Raw genomic sequence first — 12842 nt, forward strand, 5'->3', positions numbered from 1 at the left:
AAAACTTTAATTGTAGAATCAGGTAATGGGTATAAGGGTGCTCAGTACATGGGTACAATTCTTTCAACTTTTCTTTATGTTTAATAATTACCAAAATTATCGTTGAGAATAAAAATGAGTTATGGGGTGCCTGGGTGGCTCAGTCGGTTGGGCGTCCAACTTCGGCTCAGGTCATGATCTCGCGGTCCGTGAGTTCGAGCCCCGCGTCAGGCTCTGTGCTGACAGCTCAGAGCCTGGAACCTGTTTCAGATTCTGTGTCTCCCTCTCTCTCTGACCTTCCCCCATTCATGCTCTCTCTCTGTCTCAAAAATGAACAAACGTTAAAAAAAAAAAATTAAAAAAAAAAAAGAATAAAAATGAGTTAATATATTTTAACTCTTTAGTCATTAAAAATAGAATGTGGACAATTACAGCTATTAAATTTAACAATAAGAAATAACTGTGGAGTAGGGGTGATTTTTTTTTCCATGAACTTTAAGCAATAAAAGCACTGTGACTACTGAAATTATTTCTACATCTTAGGATAGTCAAAAAAAAAAAAAAGGTGAGAAATTATACCTTATTAATCTGTCTTAGCCCAAATTCTCTGGCAACCAGAGCCTAAAGCAATGATTAGAGTGCTGGTGGCTTTATTTGGGAGTTTCTTACCCAGGACACCAAAGGTTAATTAAAAAAAAAAGGAGGTGGGAGCTGAGGCAAGAACTGTGTAAAGCAAAGTCAGTGACTAGCACTTTACAACAAGCTATGAAAAGATACAGTAGGTCACTTGGCAAATGCATTTACTTGGTACCCTCCTTGGAACATTTACTGATAATAGTCTACAAAAAAGAACATACCTCAGAGTGGTCCACAGAGGAAAAAGAGGAATATATCTGGAAGGTTCTCTCCTGTCTCCTATTTCCCATTAGTCAAAGTTGATCCCACACACAGTAAACTTCACTCTACTTCCAGATTGTGTCATCCAGCCTCCACAAATGTGCAGGGTACTAAGCCCTGTGCTATGGTATTTCATCCAAGATTGGAAATGGCAGGAGGAACAGACACTCCCAAAATGTCAGTCTGGTTGGAAGGTAGCCACTAAGGAATAGGGCCCTGCTGCCCAGGTTATGCAACAGATCAGCCTATAGAGACAGAAGAGCAGTCTAGGAGCCAGGTGGTATTGAGAGAATCTGAGGAGGCACACAAAATTATATTCAATATTTTATAAGACCATAATATAACATGTAAGGAAGACGAAACAAACAAACAAAAAAACCCACAAAATCTGCCACAAAAATAGGGTAAAAATGAGGGTGAATGCAAACCCTAAGAGTCATTCTGCTATAGCATTTATATCTCATACTTCATTGCTGTGCTTTGGTGATGACATTCTGTGATATTAAGCACGTGAGACAATCAAAAATTAGATTTCAGGGATCTTAGCAAACCTTACAGAACTGAAGGAGTCTGAGGAAGAAAAACTCAGTCCTCTTCCTGTGTTACACCCTTCTCTCAGACAACCACCACACTCACACTTCTGTTGTAAGATGTGAGGTTTTCCCCACCAAGTGATTCTGTGACACCACCTGGGTGTCCTACAATTTAACTCAATTTTAACACTATCTACCTGCAGATAGCATCAGATCCCACAGGTTAAGGAATCAGTCCCACAAACCTACTGCCTCCCTTCAGACGCGAATCGCATCTGTGCTTCTGACCAACAGGCTATAAATGTGAGGTTCCCATAATCCCAGGGATTCAAGTAATTTGCTAGAGCAGCTCACAGAACCCAAGACAACAGTTTACTTACTATTTACCAACTTATCATAAAAAGATATGGCAAAGGATACAGATGAACATCCAGATGGAAGAAATGCACAGAGCAAGTTACGTGGGAAGGGACGCAGAGCTTCCATGCCCTATCCAGGCAGCCAGTCTCCCAGCATCTCCACATGTTCACCAACCTAAAATCTCTCCAAACCTCATACTATTTATAGAGACTTCCTCATGTCAGGCATGATGTATTATTTAACTCCATTTCTAACTCTCTTCCCATGTGTGAAGAATGGAAGTGGAGCTGAAAATTCCCAGCCTGCAATCATGGACTGGTCTTCCTGAAAACCAGCCCCCATTTTGGAGCCCACCAAGAATCACCTCATTAGAATAAAAGACACTACTATCACCCAGGAAATTCCAAAGGATTTAGGAACTCTATGTCAGGAACCAGGGTCAAAGACCAAATACTAGAATGAGAAAATGTTCTTAGTATTGTCATTAATGAGGAAATTAGAAGAGTTTTAGGAGCTCTATGCCAGCAACCAGGGTCAGAGGCCAATAAATATATTTTATATTATCTCACAGAGTCAATTTATAGATTTTACCACAATCATGCTACATGAATCACAGACCTACTCTATATAATCTAGATTTACATTCATCTTCACAGAATACCTCCCTGTCTGGCCACATCATATTCTTGGGACAAAAAATATTTTGAACTAGGGGCACCTGGCTCAGTTGGTAGAGCATGTGATTCTTAAAATCGGAGTTGTGAGTTCGAACCCCACACTGGGTGTGGAGACTTCTTAAAAATAAAATCTTTAGGGGTGCTTGGGTTACTCAGTCAGTTAAGTATCCCACTCTTCATTTCAGTTCAGCTCATGATGTCATGATTCAAGGGATCGAGCCCTGCATCAGGCTCTGCACTGACAGCATGGAGCCTGCTTGGGATTTTCTCTCTCTCTCTCTCTCTCTCTCTCTCTCTCTCTGCCCCTCTCCCACTCATTCTCTCTCACTCAAAACAAATAACCTTAAAAAAATTTTAGTAAAATCTTTAAAAAATGTATTTTTTGAACTAAAGGAGCCTCTGTCCCAGAAGCTGGTTGGCAGAAACTTAGCCTTCAGTTAAATTTTATATACTAAAAATGTTGCTAAACTACTCATATTTACTTTAGCCATTTTTTCAACTAATCACTTATCAGTATAGTTAACATTATGGATATTGGAGGTATCTAACATCCATTCCATTCCTCCTCCATTGTGCAGCAGCCAGGAAATTAGGATGAGATAGCTCTCACTCCCAAGGACAGAAATGAAGAATGTGTATCTGACTGGTACATTGATGATTCTCAGAAACCAGTAAATCTTCCTTACAGCGGTAATATAGGTCTAAAGTTAGGAATCCCTCTGGTCACAATAAAGTGGCACAATATCAGCATGAAGTTAAGAAAAGTTATTTAATGATTATGAGTAGGGCACATCTGCCTGCCAACAGATAGATGAGAAAAAAAGAAGTATGTGGCCCCAATGATTGCTGAAATCTATTACTTAACATGAGGGGAACCAGTTTAACAATGAAGCCAATCCTGTGGATGACAGATAAGAAAAAGAGAAAGAACTGGGCTCATGATGACATCCTTTAAACTGCTAGACCAGTCAACCGTGAAGCCTAGAATTTCTAGCTACACATGCCAATAAAATTCAATTATATAAGCCAGTATTTTTATTAATACATAAACTAAAAGCATATCAACTGGTATCTAAAGAACTGTGTTATCTTTCTTTCCATTGTGCTTATCCCATTTGCCTATTTTATCTTGCTTAAGTCACCACTTCACATTTTGTTTTTAAATGAGCCTTCAAAGAAGAGCCAACATATGAACACACACAATTCATTCCCCCAAAACTAGACACTGAACACCATTATTTCAATTATTCTACATCAGTCCCCCAAAAGCATAAAGTAAATTCCCAGTTTAAAGCTCTGTTCAAACAGGAATACTTCCATTTTGCACCCAATCCAAGTAACTGAGGAAATTTAGACCAAACTTAACATGCTTAATATGCTAGACAATGAAGAAACTTTCCAAAAGAGCTTAGTAAATACATCCCACAAAGTTTATACACCAGTAATTTTTAGCCCTGGGAGGAGGGATAGTAAGAGTTGTAAGACTCTCAGAGAAACTGAGTAAAGCTCCTTAGAAAAACACGTCTCCTTGTTTTAACTGCCTCTATTTATCTAGTTGGTGAGGAAAGGATTCCTGTTCTAGGGTTATAGGGATGGCCAAACACATAACACCTGACACTGAACAGGTACAAAAAACAGTAGTCACATATACTCACAGTGTCAGGGAGGAAGACTGCCATATTCATGTAGGGTCACAAAGGGGTTGCCCTCCAGAACACAGTGAACTACTAGGGGTGTGGGGGGCAGGCTTTGCAGTACCAAGAGGGTGAGGTGTCCCCCAGCTCCTACAGGCTTATTTAAATAATTCTGCAGCCAGGAGGGAAATGAAAGCTGCTATTCACAGATAAGCAGAAACTGTACCTGATCTATCTAATAAGGAGGGATGTTTAGCAAGGGGATCTTATCCTCAGGAGCAAAGTAGGGAACATTCTCAAGACATAACATTAAAAAGTTTAACTTAAAAGGCACAACAAAATAATATTTTTTAACAATTAGATTATCAAATACCAAAAAGTATAAGTATATACTCATATACAGATTAAGCATCACAATAAATGATACATACATTACTCATTGCTGGTAGAAGGATAAACTTCTAACCTCTGCAGAGGGTAAATGACTATTATCCATCAAAATGTTAATGCACATACCTTGAAACCAGCACCCTACTCCAAGGTATTTATCCTATGGATAAATGGATATTTATGGACATATCCTCACATATGTATGTAATATATAGACATTAGTTGTAGCTTTGCTTGTAACAACAAAAGACCTCAAATAACATAAATATCCTTTAATAAAGCACTAGTTAAGTATATTTGGCATACCCATACAATGAAATATTGGTAACTTTTAGGGGCGCTTGGGTGGCTCAGGTCATGATCTCATGTTTAGGGGGTTCAGGCCCGACATCATGCTCTGTGCTGACAGCGCAGAGCCTGGAGCTTGCTTTGGATTCTGCATCTCCCTCTCTCTGCCCCTCTCCCACTGGCTCTCTCTCTCTGCCCCTCTCCCACTGGCTCTCTCTCTCTCTCAAAAATAAATAAGCATTAAAAAAAATTTTTTTTAAAGCATAAGGTAGAGGAATTGTAGGAGAGGGGAAAATGGGTGGTGGGCATTGAGGAGGACACTTGTTGGGATGAGCACTGGTTGTTGTATGTAAGCAATGAATCAAGGGAATCTGCCCCCAAAACCAAGAGCACACTATACACAGTATGTTAACCAACTTGACAATAAATTATATTTGAAAAATAAAAATAAATAAAAAATAAAATAAACAGCATAAGGTAGTTCTAAATGTACTGACAAAAAGATTTCTAAGATATACTGTTACAGTAAAAATGCAACGTATAGAACATTGCAGCAGGTGAACAATCATTTGTATGGGGAGAATATATACACACAAATATGATTCAAAATGTAGGGGCGCCTGGGTGGCTCAGTCGGTTAAGCGTCCGACTTTGGCTCAGGTCATGATCTCGCGGTCCGTGGGTTTGAGCCCCGCGTCGGGCTCTGTGCTGACAGCTCAGAGCCTGGAGCCTGTTTCAGATTCTGTATCTCCCTCTCTCTGACCCTCCCCCATTCATGCTCTGTCTCTCTCTGTCTCAAAAATAAATAAAGGTTAAAAAAAAAAATTTTTTTCAAAATGTATAGAATATCTCCAAAAAGATACCCTAAAATTGAAAACTAGTTTGCCTCTAGAGAACTAGATGGCTACGGATCAGGGAAGGGAGTTTTTTTTATTATATTCTTCACGCCTTCTAAATTCCTTACCATGTGATGCATTACTTGTTGTTTTAAGTCATGAAGAACTACATTTTATAATTCTATTCATATGAAATATCCAAAACAAGCAAATCCATAGAGACAGGAAGCAGACTGGTGGTTGCCAGGGGCTATGTAGAAGTGGGGAGTGGAGAACTGATTGCTTAATTGGTCTGGGTTTTCTTTTAGCATCATGAAACTGGAATTAGATAGTGGTGACTGTTGCAAAACATTGTAAATATGCTAAATGCCACTCAGTTGTACACTTTAGTTAAAATGGTGAATTCTATGTTATGCATATTTTATTACAATAAAAAATTAAACATTTATAAACTAAATATAAAACCAATAAAATTAAAAATCACAATAATTTAATATGATAGTGATACCTTACTGAAATTAAACCGTTATTCATGACATAAATATAATACCAACAGATTTGGCACAGGTTATTTTCAACAAGTTTTCTTTTCAACAAGATATACAACGGGTCAATTGTTAGACCATCTTAAGTGAATATATAAAAACTGCATTTGGTAGGAGTAGACCACTAACACATTCTGTTCAGCCCTCTTCTCATTTGAAGACATGAAAACTTATAATAATTATATAAGGTGGCCATCTAAAAGATCCAGCATATGTTTACATGCATTTATTCACATCAGTTAAAAGAAAATACAAAATTCTAAGCTTCTCTAAGAATTTATAAACACCTGAGAATACACCCAACCATCTCCAGGGACTTCAAACCCAATTGAAAAATACTTATCTAATATCTACACCGAGAAAGATTTTATCACTCCCTTTTTATATCCTTAATCTTCCCCTCTTCACTACCTCATTCCTGACAGCCTATACCATACTACTTTTAAACAAGATTGGCTCAGTCAGTAGAGAGTGAAACTTTTTTTTTTAAGTTTATTTATTCTGAGAGAGACAGAGACAGCGTGAGCAGGGAAGGGTTAGAGAGAGAGGGAGAGAGAGGGAGAGAGAGGGAGAGAGAGGGAGAGAGAGGGAGAGAGAGGGAGAGAGAGGGAGAGAGAGGGAGAGAGAGGGAGAGAGAGGGAGAGAGAGGGAGAGAGAGGGAGAGAGAGGGAGAGAGAGGGAGAGAGAGGGAGAGAGAGGGAGAGAGACAAGCCCAAGCAGGCTCCACACTGTCAGTGCAGAGCCCAACACAGGGTTGGAACTAAAAAAAAACATGAGATCATGAACTGAGCCAAAACCAAGAGTCGGACACTTAACCAACTGAGCCACCCAGGGGACCCAAGCATGCAACTTTGGATCTCGGGGTTGTGGATTCAAGCCCCATGTTGGATGTAGAGATTACTTAAAACATAGAATCTCAAAAACAACAACAACAAAAAACAACAACTACCACCTCCTGGTACCCTGCTCTCTCTCAGGATACTATTCCTTCCCTTCACAACCAAATTTATTTTTACATACTTCATTTACTTATATTAACTTCATTTGCCTGTTTCCACTCATTAGTTCCCTACTACAATATGACTTTTGTTCCACTTTTTGGAACTGTTCTCTCAAATATCACCAAACCCTGAAAACTATAATGTTCCAGTAGCTTCTTCTTGACTACTGGACTTCTCTGAAGCATTTCAAAGCCAAAAGACTTACCCAAAGGACTTAATTACAAGTTTTCTAAGATCCTTTCATTCAGTCATAAATTGTTTTTGAATTCATACTATTTGATTTAAAACCTGAACAACAGGGGTGCAACAGGGGTGCCTGGGTAACAGAGTCAGTTGGGCATCCGACTCTTGATCTCGGCTTAGGTCATGATCTCACGGGTTTGTGAATTCAAGCCCCACATCAAGTTGTGCACTGATGGCGTGAAGCCTGCTTGGGATTCTCTCTCTCCCCTCTGCTCCTCCCCTGCTTGTGCTCATTCTCTCTCAAAGTAAATAAATAAACTTAAAAATTTTTGTTTTAAAACCTAAAGAGAAAGTTCTTGCCTTAGGTGAAACAGGGTCAGGTAAATACATACAACACAAGATAGTGTGGTTGAACAGTCTGAGGGAGAACTAAGTCTCACCTTATAGTTCATCAGAATGAGAAGGAATCAGAAAAAATGAAACAATTTCTCTGTTTCTGAAGAAAGTAAATACAGTTCTGAATATCAGGAGGTCTAGAACTTCCTATATTAATTTTTGAAGACTGCCACAACAAAGTACCAAAAACCAGGTGGCTTAAGCAACAGAATTTATTCTCTCAAAATCTGGAGACCAGATGTTCAAAATTAAGGTGTCAGCAAAGCCTTTTGCTCTCTGAAGATTTTAGGGGAGAATCCTTCCTTGCCACTTTCTAGAAAGCTTCTGGTGGTTGCCAACAATCCTTGGTGCTCCTTGGTTTGCAGCTACTCCAATCTCCGCCTTCGTCATCATGTGGTCTTTCTCTCTGTGTTTCTGGGTCTCTCTCTCCTCACAAGGACACCAGCTTTGTGATTTAGGGCCTAACACAGTATGACCTCATCTTAAGTTGATTACAACTGCAAAGACCCTATTTCCAAATAAGGTCACATTCGCAGGTACCATAGGTTACGACTTAAAGACATCTTTTTAGGGGACACAATTCAACCCATTATATATTTCCCCTCTTCCAGGCTTTAATTTTCTCAAGACTAGGCAAACAGCAGAGGCTGTAGACAAAAATAATACATGAATGAATGAATGAATGAATGAATGAATGAATGAATGAAATAATTTTTTTAAGACAGAGTGGGCCCTTCTAGCACATCTCCAAATAAGGCACATACCCTGAGCCATAGGTGAAGTCATTAGTGGTAGATCTACATCTTCTTTCTCACATAGGGACTATTATCTGCAAAGGAACAGGGTTTATAAAGAGACCTGAAGCGCTCAGTGAAGTTCAATGGAGTGAAAATATACTCATCAGGGAACTTTCAGTTGAGAAAGAAACCAAACTTAAATCAGCTTATGCAAAAATGATATTAATGATGAAGTATATATTAAATATTATGAATTACTACTAAGAAATTTTAAGAAATATAAGCTGAAGTATTTAGAGATGATGTGGCATGACATCTGCAACTTATTTTCAAATGATCCAGAAAAAAAAGGGACATATAAGGGAGGGAGAAGCAAAAGATTAACAAATGCAGAATTTAGGATAATAATTATTCTTTCAACTTCTCTACATATAGGAAATTTTTCAAAATAAAAAGTGATAGGGGAAAATGACGACATATTTTAACTGGGACAAACAGATTTGGACCGTACTTCAAGGTGGATTATGTGTAGGATTAAAAAGATGTGAAAAGGTGAATGTATACTACATGGATCTCTCATCTCCATACTTCTCCTCACACAACATCCTTCTCTAGTAATTCACCACAGAAAGCAAGATGTTTCTCACAATGCTCTTTTCCCCAATTAGCCTCTCTCTGAATGAGAGGCAGGAGGGTGTCAGGAGGTTGGCAAAGGTTCCCCAGTCCAGTGAATGTACCAAATCAGAGAAGGGATTAAGGGATTAAGGGTTGAGTAAATTAACTCCCTCTTCAATTTATCTTAACTCTTAACTCCCTCCTAATATTTAGCAGGTTAGAGAGTGAGAAACTATAGAACAAAAATAAAGCAGCAAATCAGTAACACAGAACATATTACAGAGTCTAAATATCACTCTCTGGTGAAGATTAGCTACCGTAATAGAAAAGAAAAAGGCATACATGGATCATTATCTGCCACCAGCTTGACAGTAGAGAAGAAAACCTGGGAAAACAGGATATCCACTTAACAAAGATGGAAGGAAAATAAGAGGAAGGGAGAAAAGGAAAAAAGAAGGAGAGACTAAATCAGTGAGACAGCGCAGCAGCTAAAGTGCCATAGCCAGAGCTGTCTCTAGGGATTTCAGATCCCTAGATCCAGCTCCAAAAGCCCTCTTCAACTTTGTCTTGACTCCAGTAACAACTTTTGAAAAGTTACAAGGAGCACATAAATGAAACTGAAGATCCTAGCCAGTTAGCAAAACACAGGATTCCTTTCTCCCACTAGAAGAAACTAACCCATTCAGAGGTAAAATGTACTAATCATCACAAAGCTCAATAAGTTCCTTCAAAAAGGGTTAAGTGCTTAAGGAATCTTATTGATTAGCACTGGTATCTTGAGAATGACAATTACTCTTCTATAGACCAGCAGATGGGGCTCTCTCCCTGAATCTGTTTACTCAAGCAAAAAATGAATAAAAGGTCATTTGGAAAAATGTAGTCTTAATGTTGTCTTTCACAAGGTCAAATAAACACTAGTAAACAACTCTATTCTTTTAATTACTTGTAGAATTTTTTTTTTTTTTTTAATTTTTTTTTCAACGTTTTTTATTTATTTTTGGGACAGAGAGAGACAGAGCATGAACGGGGGAGGGGCAGAGAGAGAGGGAGACACAGAATCGGAAACAGGCTCCAGGCTCCGAGCCATCAGCCCAGAGCCTGACGCGGGGCTCGAACTCACGGACCGCGAGATCGTGACCTGGCTGAAGTCGGGCACTTAACCGACTGCGCCACCCAGGCGCCCCATTACTTGTAGAATATTAATCTCTGACAGGTACAAAAAGAAACATAATCATTATTTTAACCCAATTCAACATTGCAGGGAGGGAGCATCTGTTAAATCCTTGGTTCTCCTTCAATTACATACCCTCATAATACAAATCTGATTTGGAGGTACTCTATGGACTATTATGAATTAACAATTTTATTCATTTCAAGTTCACCTCTCCAACTTAGCACTGTTAACATGGTTTTAAAATTTTTTTTAATTTTTTTTTAAAGTAGGCTCCATGCTCAACATGGGGCTTGAACTCATGACCCTGAGATAAAGAGTTGTATACTCTACCTACTGAGCTAGCCACATGCCCCAACATGGTTTTTAAAAAAAATTTTAATCAAACCTTTAAACAGAATTTATTGGGGCGCCTGGGTGGCTCAGTCAGTTAAGCGGACGACTTCGGCTCAGGTCATGATCTTGCAGTCCGTGAGTTCTAGCCTCGCGTCGGGCTCTGTGCTGACAGCTCAGAGCCTGGAGCCTGCTTCATATTCTGTGTCTCCCTCTCTCTGACCCTCCCCTATTCATGCTCTGTCTCTCCCTGTCTCAAAAATAAATAAACGTTAAAAAAAAAATTTTAAATAAACAGAATTTATTTTGGTACTTGAGGAAAAGACCATGTTTGACCAACAAGTTTACAATTAACAGTCTTAGATACCTACTATAAAGTACAAGATTTGAATTACATGGTTATCAATCCAATAATTAAAGAAATTATGACAAAATAGGGCGCCTGGGTAGCTCAGTTAAGCATCTGACTCTTGGATTTGGCTTAGGTTGTGATCTCATGGTTCATGGGTTCAAGCCTCACATCGGGCTCTTCACTGACAGTGTGGAGCCTGCTTAGGATTCTCACTCTCCCTCTCTCTCTCTGCCCTTCTCCTGCACATGCTCTCTCTCAAAATAAATAAAAATAAAAATAAAAAAAGAAAGAAAGACTGAAAAAAGAAATTATGGCAACAAAAAAACGAATTGCCAAGAACCTAGGGGTATTTCAACACTTTTCAAATAGAACATTCAATTTTGAAAATAGTCAACTTAAATAATACTGTACTACAACTGGTCAAGTGTAAACCTAATCAATAAAAAGCAGTCTTACCTGTATGAGGTGGATCTAATGTTGCCATTACAGATACTTCAAGACACTGTTTTCCATTGTAATTATGCCCATGATTAATTTCTCTAGCACTTCCGTCAGTAGGCAGATTTAAACTGCATATTTGGGTATTATTTTGTAACTGGAGAAAGGTATTCTTATTTGCAGCAACCTAAAAGAAGGAAATATGTATTTTATGCAGAAATTAAATCTAATTTTCCATATTTTTATATAATAAATTCCTAATTTAAAATATGAACTACCAACTTCTCTATATCTTAAAAGGAAATAGGCATTTTAAAATAAATTAAAAATCCAATTTTACTGTCTACTAAACTATTAAACTTTTAATTATGTTATAAAAGCTAAAGACATAATAAAATGAAAATTATGCTTATAATTATAGTGTAAACAATGTATCAGAAGAGTTTTTAAACATGTCATAACAAGCCATTCTCAGAATCAACTGTGGTTTTTTCTTGCCAAATTTCTTAATATTAAAATCAATATTTAAATATTCTCCATTTTTATGTGGGATAATGGTACTGTCACTGTGTTGGTTACAGAGACAAATACTGAACTGTTTACAAATGAAAAGATATTCCTGGGATTTGCATCAAAATAATGAGTAGATTGCACCAAAAATAATAAGACACCTAGGAATAAACCTAACCAAAGGTAAAAGGTAAGAGGTAAAAGACCTATACTCTGAAAATTATGAACACTGATGAAAGAAACTGAAGATAACACAAAGAAATGGAAAGACATTCCATGCTCATGGATTAGAAGAACAAATATTGTTCAAATGTCTATACTACCCAAAGCAATCCACACATTTAAGGCAATCTCAATCAAAATACCACCAGAGGAGCCTGGATGGCTCAGTAAGTTAAGTGGCCAATTCTTGATTTCCACTTAGGTCATGATCTCACAGTTCATGAATTCAAGCCCCACATGGGGCTCTGTGCTGACAGTGTGGGGCCTACTTAGGACTGTCTCTCTCTCCCTCTCTCTCTGCCCCTCTCACACACAAACATGCCTCTCTCTCTCTCTCTCTCAAAATTTTTGTTTTAAAAAAACAAAATTACCACCAGCATTTTTCACATTACTAGAACAAACAATCCTAAAATTTATATGGACTCCAAATAGACAAAGCAACCCTGAAAAATCAGAGCTGGAGGGATCACAATTCCAGACCTCAAGTTATATTACAAAACTGTAGTAATGAAAAGAATATAGTACTGCCATAAAAATAGACACATAGTTCATAGAACAGAATACAAAACCCAGAAACAAACTCACAATTATATGGTCAATTAATCTTCGACAAAGCAGGAAAGAATATCCAATGGAAAAAAGGCAGTCTCTTCAGCAAATGGTGCTGGGAAAACTGGACAGCTCCATGCAAAACAATGAAACTGGACCACCTTCTTACACCATACACAAAAATAAATTCAAAATG

The 12842-nt window shown here is 38.1% G+C and overlaps 1 protein-coding gene across 4 annotated transcripts in view; it reads right to left on the bottom strand.

Moving 5' to 3' along the window:
* LOC109269505 (RAD54 homolog B) overlaps window positions 1-12842 on the bottom strand; it is a 120416-nt gene that overhangs the window by 91501 nt on the left and 16073 nt on the right. The window contains exons 1-2 of one of the 4 annotated variants that reach the window (XM_053896081.1): window positions 11384-11497; window positions 8484-8548 (exon numbers count right to left, since the gene is read on the bottom strand). In XM_053896081.1, coding sequence (XP_053752056.1) covers window positions 8484-8505 — 22 coding nt within the window. In that variant the 5' untranslated portion in view covers window positions 8506-8548; window positions 11384-11497. Of the gene's footprint in view, window positions 1-8483; window positions 8549-11383; window positions 11553-12842 lie in introns of those variants that run through there. The other 3 variants (XM_019453483.2, XM_019453482.2, XM_053896080.1) reach the window with 3 other exon arrangements.

The sequence above is a fragment of the Panthera pardus genome, unplaced genomic scaffold (genome assembly GCF_024362965.1).
Source record: "Panthera pardus isolate Hobbes unplaced genomic scaffold, ASM2436296v1 HiC_scaffold_7, whole genome shotgun sequence".
NCBI lineage: Eukaryota > Metazoa > Chordata > Mammalia > Carnivora > Felidae > Panthera > Panthera pardus.